The sequence below is a fragment of the Tachyglossus aculeatus genome, chromosome 3, assembly GCF_015852505.1.
Source record: "Tachyglossus aculeatus isolate mTacAcu1 chromosome 3, mTacAcu1.pri, whole genome shotgun sequence".
Classification (NCBI taxonomy): domain Eukaryota; kingdom Metazoa; phylum Chordata; class Mammalia; order Monotremata; family Tachyglossidae; genus Tachyglossus; species Tachyglossus aculeatus.
Window position 1 is genome coordinate 82,189,053 of NC_052068.1, and position 22,296 is coordinate 82,211,348.

Consider the following 22,296-nt stretch of genomic DNA (forward strand, 5'->3'; position numbering starts at 1 on the left):
GAAATAAATGGCAAACTCAGTGGGAAAGTGGGGAAATCTTGTTGCCCAATCAACGCATCAGTGGTATTTATTGAGCTCTTACTGTGTGCAGAGCACTGTACTAAACTCTCAAGCAAGTTTGATACAGCCGATTTGGTAGACACGATTCATTGCCCAGAAGGAGCTCACAGTCTGCAGGAGAAGAAAGACATGAAAATAGATTAGGGCTAGGGGAAACCTCTCTCAGCAGACCATATGAAGGCATCTGAGAAGTACAAGCAATTCCTGGAGCTGGTGGACAGATTCATTCAGTGGTATTTATTGAACATTTACTGTGTGCCGAGCTTACAGCCCTTAGCCTTGACAATGACTCTCTAAAATAATTTTTATATGAGTGGTCATCATTGTTCAACAGGCTAAGAAGCATGTGATCCTGAGCAATTGAAGCCTAGCAGACTTGAACAGTTGAACAAATAAAGTGAGCCCACTGTTCAGTAGGGAACGTCTCTATATGTTGCCAACTTGTACTTCCCAAGCACTTAGTACAGTGCTCTGCACACAGTAAGCGCTCAATAAATACGATTGAATGAATGAATGAAATGAAGAATTTATATATTATAAATGATGTATTTAATGTCTGACCTCCCCCTCTAGCCTGTAAGCTCATTGTGGGCAGAGAACGTGTCTGCCAACTCTGTTGTATTGTACTCTCACAAGTGCTTAATACAGTGCTCTGCACACAGTAAGCCCTCAATAAATACTGTTGATAATAATAATTATGGTATTTGTTAAGCACTTACTATGTGCCAAGCACTGTTCTATGTGCTGGGGTAGATACAAGGTCAGCAAGTTGTCCCACATGGGGCTCACAGTCTTAATCCCCATTTTACAGATGAGGTAACTGAGGCACAGAGAAGCTAAGTTTGACTTGCCCAAAGTCACACAGCTGACAAGTGGAGAAGCTGGGATTAGAACCCGCGGTCTCTGGCTCCCAAGCCCGGGCTCTTTCCACTAAGCCACGTTGCTTCTCAAGGTTCAAAATGATGACAAAATGAATTTCTATTAAGGCAGTTACTAGAGAAAAATCTTAACTTACACTTGTTCAAGTTTCTTAACAAAGCTTCTTAAAGTTAATTGCCCAGCCTTTCAGATAGCTAGCCCATTTTTAGGAGAAAAATCTAACCAATAGAAGATTCAGGGCCTTCTCTGTTAATATGTGTCACCCGGATGCTATATGGTTTTGGAGAAAAAAACAACAAACTAATTGTTTCACAATAATTGTAGTAAAAGGAGATCTGACTTCCAAAAAATAGAAATGATTTGTTTGACATTAAAGAGAAACTAAAATCATTTATTGGGCCTTGACAAACAGTCCCTTTTCTGGAAGAGTTCAAAACAAGTTGCAGTTGTTTAATCTGCTGCTAGTGTCCTATCATGGTACAAATCTGGCCAGTAGAACAATAAAAAAAAATTTGTGTGACCTGGTCAATTTCTGCTTAACAAAGCTGATACTCTAAATTTCAGCTCTAAGGACTCTTTGAGGATTAGTTCTACAATTAAACCTTTTAAAATGATCTCCTTAGGCGAAGATGCCCTCCATGACTCTCAAAAATATCAGATATGGAGATACCTGTGATATTGCATATAGCATAATATAAAGACTTCACAAGATGCCACTTTGTGGAATTACGTCAAGTTCATTTGAATGTAGAACAACTCTGGGGGATCCCTAAGAGTTGTCCTTGCCCCTTCCACCTGTTCTAGAATCTTTACCTTCCCTCCGCAGGTCTTCCAGATCCTGGATGCTGCTTCCAAATCAGGAGACTTGGCGGCAAGTGTCACCATGGAGGGAGGGAGATGCCTAAAATCGAAATAAGAAGCATAAAGGCAAATGTGGCAGACAAGGGGCAGACCAGTTGAAAACCAGATTACCCTGCCATGTGCTAGTTGAGGAAGACACAGCAGTACACCTAACTACAGAATGGGACTCAAAAGGGAAGTGTGCTATGCATCTGTCATCATAAACATGGAAGGTGTGGCATAGTAGAAAAAAACATGGGCTCGGGAGTCAGGAGACCTAGATACTAATCCCAGTTTTGCCACTTGCTTCTGTGTGATCTAGGGCAAGTCACTTGACTTCCCTTAGAGAAACAGCGTGGCTCAGTGGAAAGAGCACCAGCTTGGGAGTCAGAGGTCATGGGTTCAAATCCCATCTCTGCCACTTGTCAGCTGTTTGACTTTGAACAAGTCACTTAACTTCCCTGAACCTCAGTTCCCTCATTTGTAAAATGGGGATTGAGACTGTGAGCCCCACGTGGGACAACCTGATCACCTTGTATCCTCCCCAGTGCTTAGAACAGTGCTTTGCACATAGTAAGCGCTTAAAAAATGCCATCATTATTATTTTTATTATTCCCTGGGCCTCAGTTTCCTCATCTGTAAAATGGGGTAGCCCCTCTCAGAATTGCACCTGGAGAGTTTCCAGTACTCTACCAGTCTTGACTACGGGAGGGAGAGTCAAACAGAGGCCTACCCATTCTATTCCTAGCTTGGGCAGTTGCTAGCGGGTGGAAGGCAATCTGCTACAAGTCAAAACTCACCTGTGTTGGGCAGCACCATCATGAGAGAGAGTCAAGAGTGGAGACTCAGGTTTACTGCGTGACAGGAGGCAATGCTAAACCACTTCCATATTTTTGCCAAGAAAACTCTATGGATACACTACTAGAATGATTGCAGATGGAGATGGGGCGTTCTGGGAGAGATGTGTCCATGGAGTTGCTATGCATCAAAGATGACTCGAAAGCATTAGACATGATAAAATGGGGTAGAAATTATTGTTCTCTTTCCCTCTTAGATGTTGAGCCCCATACGGGTCAAAGGAACTTGCTCCGTTCCCCGACCCCCCCAGTTATCATCTGTCTACCCCATTGCTTATTGCATTGCTTGGCACATAGCACTTATCAAGTACTACAATTGTTACTATAATTATTATTATAAAAAGAGGTCTGCATATGTTTTTGTTGGCAATTTAATGACAAACTTGATTTTTCACAAATGGTTTTTACCCCTTTAAATATGTTCCTTGGAGAATTATTTTTTATTTCCACTTATTTTTTCAAACATTTTTGAATACTTGTCTTTCATATTGGATGTGTATTTTTCTACAAATTGAATCATCCCAACAACCCACATCTGTGCCACCTGACGTGTGTTGCTTTCTGTAAATGCTACGGATCGTGTATGTTTCCAGCTCAAGTAGGTCAGTGACTCTCACAACTCCTTGCCGAATGTTCAAAAGGATATTGTCATGCCTTCAGAACTATGTAATCTTTCTATCCAAAGTCAGTGATCTATTTCTGAATGTTGTTCGTGAAATTTAGTACACAATTCAAATGTATACTCAATTCTACCAGAATGTGTGCTTTCAAGTCCTCTCAAAATTAACAAAATGGCAAATAAAAAGAAAGTATGCTTTGCTTCCGTGCAAAATGAGGATTTGACCAGCCAGGATGTGCAGGGGATTCTAAAATGAGAGGTCCGCAGGCTTATGGTGAATGCGAGATTTCACATCAGTAATGTGGAACTGTGCCTCGTGACATTCTGTAGGAGCTCTGCATAGGCTTATCTCAAACTCCGCTGTGTCACCTGAGATTTATTTAACTGACACTGGATGTCACCATTGTGCTGTACAAATACAGCTGACAGAACAGGTGGAACTGAAGAAACTTTATCTTGCCCATTTGCTTTGAATTACATGATCAAAGTCTTCCTGCTTTTATTTCATACTAGATTTCTAACAATTTCAACTCCTTGCCCATGGACCACAAGACGTGTACAAACACAGGCTTAAAAATCATTATAATGGACTAAAACCGGAAAAGAAGAATTGTACTTAGCTTTGGCAGTGATCTTTGGACCTCCTATAAGCTTTCTTTTATGTGAGAGGTCATTGTTATTCAGTGGACTGTGCACAAAGTGGATTGGGCCATCCTAAAAATAATGGAGTTTATATTGCATTCTAAAAGTCAATAAATATATTTCCTTTCAGTCCTTCATTTTATCATCACCTATCTGGAATAACTCAAGAAGTAGCTGAGTTATGGTGCTTTTCTAACAAGCAGTAGGATAATATCTATATGTATATAGATACTGATGTTTAATTCCTTGACTTAGTCCTTCCTTGCCCTACCTCCAACTTGGATGATCAAAACAGGGCCTTGTTTTGTGCACAGGTAAAATATTTCTAACTCTGTTATATTGAACTGTGGCAAGCACTTAGTACAGTGCTCTGCACACAATAAATGCTCAATAAATATGATCCATTACTTGCTTTCCCTCAGGGCCTATATTTAGATGCCTTAGCAGCAAAATCTCCTCATATTTCACCTTTCCTATTGTGTTTATTGCTGACCCTTCCACACCTTATTTTTAGATTGAGTGGCCTTGAGAGACAGGTATCTGTCTAACCCTTATCTGTGTATTTTTCCAGTGCTTAGTAGAATGCTCTGCACATAGTAAGTCACTGATAAATGCTATCATTGCTACTATTACTAGATATATGTGCAAATACCCTAGGGGTGGTTGTAGCAGACAGTCTGGTTTTCAACTGGTGCGTTCCCTCTGCAGTACAGCTCGCATCAGTCACTTTATGGTCAATATTTTAATTTTAAGCTCCAAACTTCTCCCAGCTCAGTGCCTCCCTGCTTCTTGTATTCACAAGTGTACCCTTCCCACTGCCCCAACAACAACAAAAAACCAACAGCGACATAGTTCAGAGGGATCTGAGAAGCAGCATGGCCTAGTGGAAAGAGCACAGGTCTAGAAGTCAGAGGACCTGCTTTCTAATCCCATCCCAGCTATGCCAGTTGTTTGCTGTATTACCTTGGGCAAGTCACTTAACTTTTCTGTGCCTCAGTTTCCATATGGAGATCAAATCTTATTCCCTCCTATTTAGACTGTGAGTCCCAAGAGGGTTGCGCGTTGTGTCCAACCTGATTAAGTGGTATCCACCCCAGTGCTTAGAACAGTGCTTGACACATAGTAAGTGCTTAACAAGTACAGTAATAATAACCTGGGAAGGAAATATAAAGCCTTTTTTTTTTGAATGGTAGGTAAGTCTTACCATGTGCCAGGCACTGTACTAAGTGCTGCGGTAGATATAAGCTAATCAGATTGGACCGAGTCCCTGTCCCACAAAGAGCTCAGCATCTTAATTCCCATTTCGCAGATGAGGGAACTGAATCCAGAGAAATGAAGTGACTTTCCCAAGGCCATACAGCAGACAGGTGGCAAAGCTGGGATTAGAACCCAGGTTCTCTGACTCTCACGCCCATGCTCTTTCCATTTCCAGCACTGCTTCCAAGTAGAGAAATGCTCTAGATTTGGTCTATAAGACTCGGATGAACTGCTATCGAACGGTGCGTGGGAGGTGTCATTGCATATGGCTGTGTGCTTGGAGTAATGCGTGGAGCATCACAAGCTCCTCAGTGTCCGATGTCTGCAGCATATGCCCCCAAACAACCCCTGCCCACCATATTCTTCATCTTCCCAGTTGTGGTTGCCACCTAGTTTCACCTCCCTTTCTACTATCTTGGAAGGAAATGAGGAGCTTGTGCGGCAGCTGTGGGAGTGGGAGGAGGATATGGATGGATGGAATGCTGAGCAGCTGAAAAACTGAGTTGGACTGTGCCCCTCCCCTTCAGTTGAATTGTCTTCATTCCCCTTTGTGCATTAGTAAAATCACCGTAAGCAGAGAGGACATGTTTATGCATATTCATTTCTAATATTCTGCTAACCTGCTGTGTTTTTAATCAGTGATTGTTTTGGAATGTGTTGATGCATACACTAAATTAATTTTGGTATTTATAGCCACATATGAGCATAAAGAAGTGCTTTCAGCATATTTACCTGTCAATGTAAGCCGATTCATTTGTATAACTGAAAGGAAGAATTCACTTCTATTAATTTGTTGATTTTCATTCATCCTTCCAAAAAATTTAAACTCTTACAGGAGAACAATGACAGCTTTGTCAGTGACTGGGGAAGTTTTAAAAGATGAGCAGGGGTTTGAAGAAGAAGACTATGTAGTCTATGGATCCTCCCCAGCCCAAGTTATGGAAGAGACTGAATATATAAAAACGGTAAGAGAGACCCATTAATCATTTACTAATGTCTTCTGTTTCTGGTTCATTCTGGTGCAGTCATTTTGTGCTATAAAGCAGGACAGTGTGAGTTTCTGCCTAAATTTAGGTAGATAATAATAATTATTATTATGGCACTCGTTAAGTGCTTACTGTTCAGAGCGCTGGGGTAGATTCAGGTTAATCAGGACAGACACAGTCCCTGTCATTCATTCATTCATTCATTCAATCGTATTTATTGAGCGCTTACTGTGTGCAGAGCACTGTACTAAGCGCTTGGGAAGTACAAGTTGGCAACATATAGAGATGGTCCCTACCCAACAGCGGGCTCACAGTCTAGAAGGGGGAGACAGACAACAAAACAAAACATATTAACAAAATAAAATAAATAGAATAAATATGTACAAATAAAATAAATAAATAAATAGAGTAACAAATACGTACAAACATATATACATATATACAGGTGGTGTGGGGAGGGGAAGGAGGTAGGGCGGGGGGGAGGGGGAGGAGGGGGAGAGGAAGGAGGGGGCTCAGTCTGGGAAGGCCTCCTGGAGGAGGTGAGCTCTCAGTAGGGCTTTGAAGGGAGGACATGGGGCTCACACTCTTATCCCCATTTTACAGATGAGGATCTTATTGTGACAATTATTAGTTCATTTATTGTAATATCCTAGCTTATACCTGTTCTCAGTTTCTCGCCTTTCAAACCAACCTGCTCACTGTGTTTTCATTCTTTTCTGTCTAACTGTTAAACTCTTGATTACACTCTGTTCTGCCTGATACTTCCTCCTCTTCACATCCAATAGATCACTGTTTCCACAGAGCATGGCCTAGTGGAAAGAATACAGGCTTGGGGGTTAGTCTGTAGACTAGCCCTCTAGACTGTAAACTCATCCTCTAAGCTATAAGCTTTTTGGGCAGGGAATTTGTCTGCTAGTTCTGCTGTATTATACTCTCCCAAGTGCTTAGTACAATGCTCTGCACATAGTAAATAAATGCCATGGATTGATTGTCCTGGGTTCTAACACCAGGCGGGTCTGCCAGATACCTGCCGTATGACCTCGGGCAAGTCACTTAATTTTTCTGTGCCTTAGTTCAGCCTTGTCCTCTGTAAAATGGGAATTCAATAGCTGTTCTTTCTACTTAGGCTTTGAGCCCCAGGTGGGACCTGATTAATTTATACCTACCTCAGCGCTTAGTACAGTGCTTGGCACATAATAAGTACTTAACAAATACCACAATCAGCATTATTATCCTCAAGTCCCTACTAAAAGCCCATCTTCTCCAGGAGCTCTCCCTGATTGATTTCTCATCTTCCCCACAGTATTTTATGCCTATTGCCATAAAATATTAGGAAAATTGGAGAGCTCATTGTTCTGAATTGTGATCCAAATCCTTAGGGGGGGGAGAAATTGCATCATTGTGCTTTTAGATAATCAGAAGACTGCCAGCATGTATTTTGATTATGCCAATAGCCGTTTTCTATCGAATGCAGACTAAACCTTAGAAACAACTTCTGAAGAAGGAACTACATGCCATTTTGATCATGAGACTTTATAAGTATAGACTCTCTTGGGTCAGTATATTTGAACATGGAACCTCAATGAATGAGTCAATATCATCATGGATTTTTTTTCTTCTCCTTTTCACTTTTCTATGAACTTTTGTTTCTCATAGTAATCCTATGAGATTGTGTCCTCCCTTCTGGTCTGTTACTAGATAAACAGATGTCCTTGGGAGTATGGAGTGGAGAGGAAGAGATCAAAATTGTGTTATTGTTCTTATAAGTTTTTACTACTTCCATCTGCATACTAGTTTTTAGTGATTCTTTCAAGAAAGGAGGTGCTGAGAGTCAGCTCTGCCTCAAAGTGGCCCACATGGATGCAAGTTCTGAGGATTAGAATGTAAACTCTAGGTTATAGAATTTAGGCTCTGGACTGTAAACACCTTGTGGGCAGGGATCCTGTCTACCAACTCTGTTATATTTTACTCTCCCAAGCACTTAGTACAGTGCTCCGCACAAAGTAAGTGCTCAAATACCATTGATTGATTGTGGCGCCCATAATAATAATTGTGGGGCTAAGCACTTACTATGTGTCAGGCACTGCAGTACACTGAGCTCTGGGGTAGATACGAAATAATCAAATCTCGCGGGGCTCACAGCCTGAGTAAAAGGGAGAACAGGTACTGATGAGAGAACTGAGGCATAGAGAAGCTTAGTGACTTGCCTAAGGTCCTACAGCAGGTAATAATAATAATAATGATGGCATTTATATAGCGCTTACTATGTGCAAGTGGAGCCAGGATTAGAACCCAGTCCTCAGACTCCCAGATCTGTGTTCTTTCCACTAGGCCACTTTTCACTGCCCTTCTAATTTTGTGTAACTCAAGGTGTGTGTCCTCTGTCCTTTGTGATGGCTGTTATTAACCACATTTATTTGGTTGTGAAAACTTAATCACAGGCTGCTAACCTGACTTGCCTGTGACCAGACAGGAAATTGGGATCAGACTGGTAAGAGGACTCGTATCCCTAGTATCTGTCCATTTTTTGAAAAAAAATACAAAAACCAAAAACCAACCAAACATCTGAAATGCTCATGTGGTGTCAGATTCTTGTTTCTGATCAGAGGATGCTGAGATCAGATACTTAAGGTTCTATGATAGTCCTAATAGAGCATCATTCATCAAAAATAGGTGACAATACACAAGCAATTAATGTTTTGAAGCCCCCTTGAGTTCATACCATACAAATAAGATGTAGACCATTTGAAAAAATATTTAGAAAAATAACACTTTTCTTTTTATAGATTCGAAGTACGCTGGAGAAAATCCGAAGTCAAATGTTTAAAAACGACAACCATAAAATTATAGTTCCCAAATTTGGTTCCAAGGTAACTGTTTAATTTGAGTTTTATCCTCTTCATTAATTTTTCTCTTGAAAGGAAGAAACCGTTAAAATTACATGTAATTCTGTTAGGATTTGAAGGGCTTTATGGCATTCTATTGTTGGTATTGTGACTTGGCCATAATTATATAATTATGTGTCTCAAGAAAAAAGATGGAAAGGTTATAGAGTAGTAGTGTGCTTGGAAAAACAGAACTAGAACAAATAATCTAATTATTAAAAGCTTTAGAGTTACTTTGCTTTAGTTTCTGAAAATATCTCTGGTATCTTCTATAAAAACAATATCATCCATTCTAGTTTAGTTCTCTTTGCCTTAGCGAAACTACTCTGAAGTGTATAGAGGTGCAAAACTTCTTTAGCAAGAATAAAATGCCTTTAGAAATAGAAATTTTAAAGTATGCAAAATGCCATGAAACTGTTGATTTGAGAATATTCATTAAGATTCATTATAGAATACTCAATAAATTAGGGAAGCAGCATGGCCTAGTAGATAGACCATAGGCCTGGAAGTCAGGGGGACCTGGGTTCTAATCTCGGGTCTGCCACTTCTCTGCTGTGTGACCTTGGGCAAGCTACTTAACTTCTCAGTTTCCTCAGTTACCTCATCTATAAAATGGGGATTAAGACTGTGGGCCCCATGAGGGACAGGGACTGTTTCCAAGCTGATTAGCTTCTCCAGAGCTTAGTACGGTGCCTAAACAAATGTCAAAAAATTAAAATTAAAATTTAAAAAATTCCGCAGATACCAGCAGATACTGAGTTTGACTGCTCTTTCATTTAGCAAGGGTTAAAGGGAAATGCAAATGGATCAGAAGCAGATAAGATCTCTTTGAGAACTTGTGTTTTGTTGTTGTTGTTTGTTTTTCTTACCCTCAATGCTGAAGCTCAGGAAATGTGAATCAGAATCATTTATTTCTCTTGAGTTGTGTGGAGATAATCATTGGTGCTTGGGTCAACAAACATAATTTACTCCAATTTATTTTTCTTGGGCCTGATTATGGATTTTCTTCCTATCCTGCAAACCTCCTCAGTAATTGAAACTGCTGTTGACTTCAAAGGGTATGGGATTCAAACAAAAGTCAGATCTGTCTTTTTCTTGTTTATTCATTTCAGCAGCGTTTTCAAAATGTTCAAGATGTGTCCGAGTTTGAACCGGATGCCTCTCAGTCCAATTTTAATCAAATTATGGAGAAGATGAGAAAGAAAGACTTGCAGCTTTTGGAGATTAACAAAGAGAATGAAGTTCTAAAAATTAAGGTACAGTCCAGTCCACTATACCGCTAGGGCAAACATCTTTGGTGAATCAAATTGTTCAGGGGGCAAGACTAATCAATACGACAGTATCTCAGAGTGTTCCCCTGAAGGTTGTGGTGTGGCCCACCTGCTGAGATTAGGGTCTTGTTTGTGGCTACAGCCGCTTAGGCATTCAATATCTCAGCCTCCTTTCTACCCCTTCCTCCCTCTCCTTAATTCGGCTATGAACTAACCATCCGTTTCTCTCAAGTTTCCTGTCCCTTGCTTACTCTCCCAAGCGCTTAATAGAGTGCTCTGAACATATTAAGCCCTCAAAAAATATCATTGATTTGATTATCACTTCTCCTGCATCATGCCCCCCAACCTCCTCCCCTTCAGCCTCACTGAACCCATTCCTCCCCTCCTTCAAAATTCATTCATTCATTCAATTGGATTTATTGAGCACTTAGTGTATGCAAAACACTTTATTAAGTGAATGGGAGAGTACAGTATAACAATAGACACATTCCATGCCCATAACAAGCTTACAGTCTAGAGGGGGAGACAGACATTAATATAAATGAATAAATAAATTACAGCCTACTAAAAAGGCATCTTTTGCAGGAGACATTCCCTGACTAAATGTCCAACTACCCAGCCGTGCCATTTCTTAAGCATTTTGTGCAATTAGCTACTAATACACCCTCCTGTGCTTGTTTATTTCCCTGGCCCTGCTCTTTTAACTGATATGCATTTATCAGTTAATGTTTGTTTGACTCCCAGCATTAGACTGCAAACCTCTGGAGAACAGGGATTACTTTGTCATCAGTGGTACTTATTACCTCAAAATTCTTTTCTATATGTCTCCTAAGTGCTTATTATAGGATGAAATTCTTGTTCTTGCCTTCTACACAGAATTTCTGGGGGCTGGAAGCATGTTTATTCATTCATTCATTCATTCATATTTATTTAGTGCTTACTGTGTGCAGAGCACTGTATTAAGCGCTTACCAACTCTATTGTAGTGCACTCTCCCAAATACTTGATGCAGTGCTCTGAACAGAGTATGTGATCAATAAATACGATTGATTGGTATATACTGTGGTGGTGTTGTTACAGGGCTGGACTTAGTGTAGGCTCCCCTGGAGTACTTACTGTACCTCGAGCTCATCTTCAGTGTTGACTCCTTGCTCAACTACCCCCTTTCCCTTCATATCCAACAGACCACTGTTCTCCCCATTTTCAAAGCCCTACTAAAACCATTTCTCTTCCAAACAACTTTCTCTGACATCTCATTCTCCACCCTATTTGTTCTTCCCTTCTGTGTCACCTATGAACTTGCATTTGTACCCTTTAACCACTTTGATATCTACCACCACCTCCATCAATTATTAATCAATCGATTATATTGAATGCTTACTGTGTGCAGAATACTGTACTAAGTGCTTGGAAGAGTACAATATAACAAACTTCTACAGCACTTATGTATGTATTTGTATACCCTGCTACATCCCCTATCTGCAATGTATTCTAATGTCAGACCCCTTAACTAGGTCATAACTTCCTTGAGGGCAGGGATCATGTCTATCTACTATATTATATTGTACTCTAAACACTTAGTATAGTTCTCTGCAACCTGTAAGTGCTCAGTAAATATCATGGATTGTTGATGATTAATTTTGCAATGTGCTTTGAGATTCTTCTAAGGGAAGACCATGGTAGATTAAAAAGTATGGAAAGTTATACATGCACTACCACAGCAAGTAAATGTCTGGCTGTAGTCTGAAGATATTGTGTGTGTGTGTGTGTGTGTGTGTATGAAAAATATATAGTATTTATTTTTCAGGTTAGAGCATCATCTGTCTTCCTGTGTCTGTCAGTTTTGGAGGTGGAAATAACGCAGCTCCAAATCTGCCATTTTTGACAGCCAATTATGTTCTATATATTGCAACTTCTTTTTCATGTAAATATTAAATCAATTTACAATGACTTTTTCCTAGTTGGAAGCCTCAAGGGAAGCAGGTGCATCAGCTCTGAGAAATGTGGCCCAGAGATTGGATGAGACTTACCAGAGACAATCTGAAGAATTCAGGAAAAAACACGAGGATGATAAACACTTAATTCAGGTACAGAACACTTTGTAAATTCAAAAAACTAAATCAACTTTTCTCTCCAAGGGACTAAGTATTAGGGCAACGAATGGCCTCTGATATAACATTCTTATTCTTGCTCAAATAAGGAGAATATATTTATTTGCATTTGGCTTCATTTAATTTGGGATGTAAGCAAAGATGATCCTTTGCTTAAATGAAAAGGAAGAAGTAGATGGATGGCTAAATTCTGGTTTTTTGACTTCTGGGTTAGATTCTGATTTTCCTTATATACACTGTCTCAGTGTAAGCTAAAATGATTCTAAAACCTTTAAAAATCACAATCCTATGAACATTTTATATGGGGTTTAGCATTTCTTTTCTCATCAATCAATCAATCAATCATATTTATTGAGCGCTTACTATGTGTAGAGCACTGTACTAAGCGCTTGGGAAGTACAAATTGGCAACATATAGAGACAGTCCCTACCCAACATTGGGCTCACAGTCTAAAAGGGGGAGACAGAGAAAAAAAAAAAAACCAAACATACTAACAAAATAAAATAAATAGAATAGATATGTACAAGTAAAATAAATAAATAAATAAATAGAGTAATAAATATGTACAAACATATATACATATATACAGGTGCTGTGGGGAAGGGAAGGAGGTAAGATGGGGGGACGGAGAGGGGGACGAGGGGGAGAGGAAGGAAGGGGCTCAGTCTTTGCTCATGTTGGAGCAAAGGCAGGCCCAAGGAAATGCTACCACTGAATTCACTTAAATGGTGGTACAGGTTCGGATTAATTACTCAGGAGCTAAATTCAGTAATTTCTTTTTTTTTCTTTTTTTCTTATAATTTTATTTTAAGATCAGTTCCATTCTGCCACATTTTAAAACTTGAGTACGTTCATTTCTGTAGAATTTCGTCACTGCTGAAATCCAATTGGAAACTTTTGGTTCACAAAACCCATATTACTGAATTTTTCCTGCCTTGCAACTTGGTTTAGGTGTGACCTTGGACAAAACAGTTAACTTCTCTATGCCCCAGTTTCCTCATCTGTAAACCAGGGATAAGATAGTTATTCTTCTTCCACCTAAGACTGTGAACCCCATATGGGGCCTGGACTGTGTCCAATCTGCTGGTCATACAGTGAGTACTTAATAATACCACTATTATTTAAAGTATGCGAGAATCATTGGGCATAATGTGTTCTGGGGTCTTCCACATTTTTAAATGCATGAAGAAAAATCGGAAATGATACTTGTATCTCTACGAACGAAGTTTTAAATTTCAGCTTGTTTTTGTTTTTTCTGAACTATCTCTTTCAGAGGTCCTGTATATAGTGGAATTTGTGCACCTAGCTTTCCTATAATGCAAGGATTGTGTTCATGTAAAATCCCATGAAAAAGAGCACTTGTGTATTCTTGCATTCTCACTCCGAGTGCACGTACACAAACCGTTCCTTCTGACACTGTGTCATGCCATATCCAGACTTGTGTTGTCTGAACTTCCCAGCGATGCTTCAGCCAAATTATGTGGTGAATATACATAACTGTAGAACTAGTATATTTTTCTAATTACATTTTTATCTAATGTACCTGGGGTGGCCATTTAAAAAGTAATGTTTAATGCATTAAAGCAAGCTGGTTTCATTGCACAGTTATGAGGCTTTATTTTCTTGCCTACTTGGAAAACTATGCCAGGAGCTCTGGATGCATTTTTTTAGAAACACTGCCAGATTAATCATGAAGAGATTCGGTTTTTACAGCTTAAAATAGGTGATGTTTTTGCTTTTCTTAACTACATATATATTTTAACCAAAGGTTGGCAACCTTGAAAAAGAACAGAACTTCAAACAACATTTGGAAAGGTTGCGTCGAGTAGCTGAAAGACTTGAAGAAAAAAGCAGTCAGATCACAGAATTGGAGAAACTAGTGCAGAGAATGGAGGAGGTAAGCTAATTACCATTTGAAGTTGCCAAATGTAAGCTTGCCTGTTTCCCAGACAAATGAATTAGCAAATGAATTAGAGTATTGCTGATAAAGTGCATCCCATTCTATTCACCATTAAAAATGTATTATCAGTCAACAAAAATATTCTAAATCAAAGTGAATTACCTAAATTTTGGCAGCTAGAGTCATTACGTTTTTTCTCTGGTGAAATAATACTAACAGGAATAAAAGTATGAATAAATTTTAAAGCTCATGTCAGATTTCAACAATTTATCTAACCCTTCCCTACCAGTAAATGGGACATATATTATTATTATTATTTTACCTCATTATATGTGTTAAGTTCTCATTTGTCTGCCTTTCTCCTGTATTACAAAATTACTGAGATATGAAGGCACAGCATTAAAGTACTTTGTCTAAGTTTATGTATTTTTTTTAAATGGTGAATCAGCTGAAGATGCAGAGTGTTTACATTTGGTAAAAAGTATTTTTTAATGGAAACCAAATTCATGTTTGGATTTAAAATTTTCAGTAGTAACTAAAATGGATGTCATTCAGTAGAGGTATATGAGCATATTGTGGGCAGGGAATGTGTCTGTTATACTGTACTTTCCCAAGTGCTTAGTACAGTGCTCTGCACACAGTAAGCACTCAATAAATATGATTGAATGAATATGAGCACACTACACCCAATTGTTAATATAAAGGAGCTATGTGTTATCTGTATTAGGTATCTGCATTAGCCTTAAAAACCAAATCTGAAAACTGTGCATGCAGTAAGCATTCAAATACCATCCACTGATGTAGTTTTCTTTTTAAATGGTATGTGGTAAGCACTAACCATCTGCTAGGCACTTTACTAAGCCCTGAGGTAGATAGAAGGCAATCAGGTTGGACACAGTGATGTCCCAGAGGGGGCTCACAGTCTTCATCCCCATTTTTCAGATGAGGTAACTGAGGCACAGAGCAGTGAAGTGACTTGCCCAACGTTACTTAGTAGACAAGTGGCAGAGCCAGGACCAGAATGCAGGTACTCTGACGTCCAAGCCCATGCTCTTCCCACTAGGCTATACTTCTTCTTGATTGATTGTACAACTTTTCTGTAACTCTTATCCCTATGAGCATGACTCCTCTGGGAACTTTCCTCAGCCCTAAATGGTGCGTAATGTTTCTTTTTGCTGCAAAAGCAAAAGTTGCTTAGAATAATAAATATCTGCCAAATAAATTTTGGCAATGAACTTATTACTTTCTCCATCTGTTAACTTTAATCAAGAATACAATTCAAACAAAGTCCCCTCAGTGTGGCTCAGTCGAAAGAACCCAGGCTTTGGAGTCAGAGGTCACGGGTTCAAATCCTGATGCCGCCACTTGTCAGCTGTGAGATTTTGGGCAAGTCACTTAACTTCTCTGTGCCTCAGTTCCCTCATCTGGAAAATGGAGATTATGACTGTGAGCCCCCCGTGGGACAACCTGATCACCTTGTAACCTCCCCAGCACTTAGAACAGTGCTTTGTACATAGTAAGTGCTTAATAAATGCCATCATTATTATTATTATTAATATGTGCCAAGCACTGTACTAAACACTGGGGTAGATACTAGATAATCTGGTTCCTCCTAGGGCTCACATTCTAAGTAGGAGGAGGAACAGGTTTTGAATCCCATTTTTGCAGACAAGGGAACTGAGAGGCACAGAGAAGTTCAGTGATTTGCCCAAGGACACAGAAGAGGTGTGTGTCAGAGCCGGCAGGATTAGAACCCAAGGTCTCTGACTCCTAGGCCCAAGCTCTTTCCAGTAAGCCACACTGATTCAACAGTAGACTAAGAAAGCAAAAAGTCAAATAGAGATTTTTAGTATGTTCCTTTTTCAAGTATGTTTCCATAGGGTTTTTTAAAAAATAATTTATTTTCTGGTGTTGTCATCCAAATTAAAATCCTTTTAAGTTCTTTTGACCCAATGTAAAATTATTTTCTGAACCTAAAAATGATTCCACAACAGCTGAGTGACTACCTATCATTTTAATGCTCTATAAGGATATTTAGACTATTAGCCCCATCCGGGATAAGGACTGTGTCCAAACTGATAAACTTGTATCTACTCCAGTGCTTAGAACAGTACTTTACACATAGTAAGCACTTAACAAATACCATAAAACAAACAAACAAGGCTTCAAGTGCCAGTCTGCCAATAATGCTAATCAACTGAGCTAAAAGTCAAGGGACGAGGCACCCAGACTGCTTGGTTGGGTAAGAGAAGGGGAGAGAAGGGATAGGGAAATTTCAGAGTCGGGCAAGAAACAAAGAAGTTGGGTGCCTGTATGTGAAGTGAGGATAATAATAATAATCATGTTGGTATTTGTTAAGCGCCTACTATGTGCAAAGCACTGTTCTAAGCACTGGGGAGAATACAAGGTGATCAGGTTGTCCTACGTGGGGCTCACAGTCTTAATCCCCATTTTACAGATGAAGTAACTGAGGCACAGAGAAGTTAAGTGGCTTGCCCAAGGTCACACAGCTGACAGGTGGCTGAGCAGGGATTCGAACCCATGACCTCTGACTCCCAAGCCCGCACTCTTTACACTGAGCCACGATTGGATGTTTTATTATTATTACTATTATTATTATTATTGTTGTTATTATTATATAGGGAACTTGGGCAGAGCACTGCACTAAGCACTTAGGAGAGTACAATAAAGTAGACCCAATCCATGCCCTCAGTTCTAGCAGGGGAGAAAGACATTTAAAGTAAATTACACGAAGTGGAGGAAGGATAAAGAAATGCTCTAGGGGTGAGGTGAGGTCTAAGGGTTTTAGCAGTTAGGGTCTCAAGTGCATTGATGACTCAGAAGGAAGGAAAAATTGGAGAGATGAGGGATTATTCAGGGAGAGCTTCCTGGAGGAGCTATGATTTTAGTCATTTTCTGGTGTTTTGTTTAGTGCTATGTGCCTGCCTGCACTGCACTGCCTGCACTGTACTAGAAGCTTGGGTAGAAACAAGATAATCAGGTTGGGCAAGTCCCAAGTGGGGCTTATAGTCTCAATCCCTGTTTTACATATAAGGTTACTGAGAAACAGAGAAGGTCAGTGACTTACCTAAGGTCACACAGTGCTCTGCTTCCTTTCCCAATCCCCTGAAATTGTTATTTTGAGGGGAAAACAAACAGCTTCTTGACAGGAATGACACCTGGAGGTTGAGCAGAGGCTTCAACCTCCCCTTCTCAGAAACAGCCCCAGAACTGAGAAGCAGCCTCTACCACCTCCAGGGGAACAGAGCAGAGAAGTCCATGGCATTAACCTTCTCCGAGGCAGATAATCGATGCAGTGCGTGAAAACCCTGGGCTTTTATCCAGACTGACATTTATAAGGGCCCCGCAAAACATCCACAGAAAAAAAATCAATGGCTGTAAAGTGAGGGGAATGATTACAAAATAAAATGAGAGAAAATAAAATATATCCAATAGTCCAGTTCACTTTACACTTGAGCCATCCACATCTTAAAATTGGAAAGTTTTTAGGCCTAACAAAGGGCCATAAGGAACTCTGAAACTGGTTGACTCCCAAGTGCTTATCCCGTCATTCATTCAGTCGTATTTATTGAGTATTTACTGTGCACAGAGCACTGAACTAATCACTTGGGAGAGTGCAATACAACAATAAACAGACACATTCCCTGCCCACAAGGAGCTTACATTCTAGTGGGGAAGAGACAGACATTAATATAAATAGTGCTGTGATCTGCACTCAGTAAGCCCTCAATAAACTGATGGATTGGCAAGTGCCTTTTAATAGCTCATTCAAATCCTATTTGCTCTCTAGCTATGCTAATCTTGTTTAGGATGTTGACAACCCACCTTTCCTGTGGTTGGCAGACATTTCATTTGAGATGCACCTAGCCCTCAAGGATCTTTAAAAGTTTCTGAAAGTCTTAATTTTTACTGCCTCATCTGCCTTTTATAATGTACCCTCTAGTGCCTTCGGGTGTTCCCTTCTAAATACTACTTGGGGTCAATTATGATAGATGTGAAAGGATTAAAAGAGGGTGGGGACAGGAGACCAGAGAGAAACTTTATTTATCCAGCTGTTTCAACTGAAAGAAAAAAAAAATCCACTAAGGTATGTTATAGGAGGAGTTGTGTTCCCAAAGAAGCCTAAATTCCAGAAAACCTATACCACGTCTGGCCACCATTTATGTTGTTCTATCCAAAACATACGTGCCGGCAGAGCTCACAGTTGATACCAATGAAAAACAGCTTGGCTTAGTGGAAAAAGCATGACCTGAGAGTCAGAAGACCTGAGTTCTAATCCTGGCTCTGACAATTGCCTGCTGTATGACCTTGGACAAGTCATTTAACTTCTCTGTGCTTCAGTTTCCTCAAAAATGGGGATTCAATACCTGTTCTCCCTCCTACTTGACTGAGCCCTATGTGGAACGGGAACTGTATCCAACCTGATCCCCATTTTACAAATGAGGTAACTGAGGTCCAGAGGAGTTACATGACTTGCCCAAAGTCACACAGAAGACAAGTGGCAGAGCTGGAATTAGAACTCAGGTCCTCCTGACTTCCAGGCCTGTTCAGTATCTATTAGGCCACGCTACTTCCTAAAGCACTTAACAAATATCATTATGTGTGTGTGTGTGTGTGTGTGTGTGTGTGTATATATATATATACACACACACACACACACATATGCATGCATATAGACTATATGTATATAGTCTGCATTTCTATAGTCTATATATCTGTACATATATAGCGTATGTACATATATAGTCTCTCTATATAGTGTAAGTATATATCAATTGATTTCCTCTTTTGAGGCAATACATGGAAAGAAACAATCCCCCCAACACACATACACACCACTAAACACACACACACACACACACATACATCTCAAGAGACTGTGAGCCCATTGTCGGGTAGGGATCGTCTCTATATATTGCCGATTTGTACTTCCCAAGTGCTTAGTACAGTGCTTTGCACACAGTAAGCACTCAATAAATATGATTGAAGGAAGAGAAGATAAGCAACAAGTTAGAATATGTTCTCAAAACAGAGGGAAAGCTGTCTAGAGTTGAGATGGTTCTAGTTTGAACCAGCCTTTCAATTCATCATCATCATCACCACCACCAATGGTATTTATTGCTTACTATGTGCAGAGCTTATGTATATGTTCCCTGCCCACAATGGCTTAAAGTCTAGAGGTTAACACAGGCAATTAGTATAATTTCATGCCATATTTTGTTCTTGTTCTTTATAGGCATCATTATTCAGTATCCCTGGTGAATAATGTGGAACATGCTTGAATGAATGTATCTTATTTTTTTTCCCTTAGGAAAAGAAATTACTGATAGAAAGAAAAGAGTCTTTTGAAGCAAAGCTACCCCACCTCACAGTGAACTCTAAAAATCCCCAAAGGTCGGGAAATGTATTCTCTGCATGAATTACTGACTGTGTCTGTGCTCACTCTGACAGACATCATTGGTAGAAATCAATTGGTTTCATATCCACAGAGTTCCTCTGGGCACTGGGAGTAATGAGTTAGGGAACGTGTACCTGGGAACAGAGAAAGAGGGGAAGAACTTTATCCTGTGTTTTCAGATGACTTCCTACTCTCATTCTGCCCTGACAACCTAAAGAATAGAGCCTCTTGGGGACAGTTGCCAGGGATTCTGTTCAAAAAAGCCATACCTGCAAATAGCAGTGAGCTGTTGCTATCTCTTTCAGGAATGTCTTCTTACATGTGTCAGTGGCCACAAAGCTGATGCTAGCTTAAAGCAGTAGGACATTGGACAGTAAAAAAAAAAAAAATTCCAAGTTTGAATTTTAGAATTTTTAGACTGTGAGCCCACTGTTGGGTAGGGACTGTCTCTATATGTTGCCAACTTGTACTTCCCAAGCACTTAGTACAGTGCTCTGCACACAGTAAGCGCTCAATAAATGCGATTGATGATGATGATGATGATGAATTTTTCTTCCAAATAAAAAATTTTGGTATTACCAGTGATTGTGTTTTGACAATCTTTGTAGGAAGTCTATATTTGAACATTTTTAAATCAACTGACCTGTTCTTTTAATTCTGTAGTATGCTAGTGTCTCTTTTCAACTAATTCACAAAAACCTTTTAGAAAAACCTTGTGGTAAGTGGCTGTTTTGTGTTTCCAGAAAGATGTTTATACAGCTTGGCTCAGTCTGTTTCCACAGAGTGTGGGTGTCAGGGACATTTTTAAGTAGTTTTTTTAGAAATGTGTTTGTGGCTCGAGTGGGTGGAGTGGAAACATCCACATTCCAATGTGCTAAGATCTCCTACTCCACCAGTCTTCATTTTGCCAACTCTGTCCGTACTTTGGCCATTGCTATTTCCATTAATTTTGGTGACCAAGTGCAGACTCAATAAATCCCACTCTTCCTCCTCCCCCTCCACCACCTCCTCCTCTTCCTACTACTGATACTATAATGCAAGGTTTTTTTTTTCTGGAGTGTAGAGGACAATTCTGACTAGGACATGTTTGTTATAGAAGACTAATTTTATGTGCTTCGGTCTGAAAAACAGTCCTTCATCCATGCCAAGTTGTTTCTCATGTTTATGGCATGGAGGTAGGGGATTCTTCTGGTCTGGTCAGAGTCAGCTCCAGAAATCCAAAGAAGGAGTGTTTAGAGGGGCCAGACATGGCAGCCAGTTTCCCTGCTCAGAGGTTGTCTGATGTAGGGAGGCAATCTGGCCTTTGGGTTTTTTGGGTTCTTCTCTCACCCTTTTCCTCAACCTCTACTTCTTGTTTCTATGGGGGAAGCAGCGTGGCTTAGTGGAAAGACCATGGGCCTGGGAATTAAAGGACCTGGGTTCTATTACCAACTGTGCTACTTGCCTACTGTGCTACCTTGGGCAAGTCACTAACTTCTTTGTGCCTCAGTTTCTTTAATTGTATGATGGGGATCAATGCCTTTTCTCCTTCTACTTAGATTGTGAGCCCCGGGAGAAACAGGGCCTGTGTCTGACCTAATTATTTTGGCTCTACTCCCAGCATTTCCACAGTGCTTTGCACATAGTAAGCTCTTAACTACTGTTTATTATTATTATCATACTAAGCCCTAGGGTAGATACAAGCTAATCAGGTTAGAAAAAGCCCATGTCCTATGTAGGGGTTCATGGTCTAAATCCCCATTATGCAGACGTGGTAACTGTCACAGAGTTGAAGTGACTTTTCCAAGTGGACAAGTGGAGGAGCCAGAATTAGAAGCCAAGTCCTTCTGACTCCAAGGCCTGCGTTCCATCCACTAGGCCATGCTACTTGTTATTATTATTATTATCTAGGTTCAGCATTTCCCTTTTTCTGACCTTTCTGACATTCTAACAAAATCATACAAAATATTTGTTAAACACCTACTTTGAGTGAAGCACTGGATTAAGTGCTCTCATTTTTGTCTTCATGCAACATGTACAAGAGGTTTTAAATAACAGTACAGAAAGTGATTTCTGTACTTTTCACTCCTGGACTTTTTTGTGCTAAGGCCTATTTAGGAAATAATATAGTAAGGGAAAAGACTTAGAGGCAATCCAATAGCCAGAAATTTCATGTTTTTCATTGCATTCTTTGGGGGTGGGTGGGTAATAATGCTTTCTCAGAACAAAGAAAGCACCTTTACCCGCTCCTGTTAAATGACTTATTTGTAGAAAGATTGTAGCAGCATAATAAATCACTAATTATTTTGCCCAATCCAGAAACTGAAGGGACATTTTCTTCATTCCTGAGAAGCTTAGGTGTGTTACGTTTTAAATAAAATGGGAAGAGTATTTCCAACTTTATTTTCTTTTAATCTAACCATAAAATATGCAATAACAAAAGGAAACTTTAGTCTATTTGATGTCCTGGTCCAGTTCACAGTTTGAAAGTGTTAGTGTTGCTCTTTGAAATCCCTGTAGTTGTTGCTCACCAAAGATCCTATCTGTTCTGCTACACTTTGGTGGGAGGCTGGTTTGTGATTCCAGTCATGC

General features: G+C 39.8%; 1 protein-coding gene and 1 non-coding gene across 5 annotated transcripts in view; both read left to right on the top strand.

Moving 5' to 3' along the window:
- CCDC68 (coiled-coil domain containing 68) overlaps window positions 1-22,296 on the top strand; it is a 49,816-nt gene that overhangs the window by 13,900 nt on the left and 13,620 nt on the right. For 2 of the 4 annotated variants that reach the window (XM_038744092.1, XM_038744095.1), the window contains exons 1-7: window positions 3,221-3,238; window positions 5,990-6,119; window positions 8,927-9,010; window positions 10,138-10,281; window positions 12,257-12,382; window positions 14,175-14,303; window positions 19,639-19,721. In XM_038744092.1, coding sequence (XP_038600020.1) covers window positions 5,997-6,119; window positions 8,927-9,010; window positions 10,138-10,281; window positions 12,257-12,382; window positions 14,175-14,303; window positions 19,639-19,721 — 689 coding nt within the window. In that variant the 5' untranslated portion in view covers window positions 3,221-3,238; window positions 5,990-5,996. Of the gene's footprint in view, window positions 1-3,220; window positions 3,239-5,989; window positions 6,120-8,926; window positions 9,011-10,137; window positions 10,282-12,256; window positions 12,383-14,174; window positions 14,304-19,638; window positions 19,722-22,296 lie in introns of those variants that run through there. The other 2 variants (XM_038744094.1, XM_038744093.1) reach the window with 1 other exon arrangement.
- LOC119926198 lies at window positions 2,432-2,569 on the top strand. The gene has a single exon (XR_005450094.1). It is a non-coding gene; the product is annotated as a small nucleolar RNA SNORA7 (small nucleolar RNA).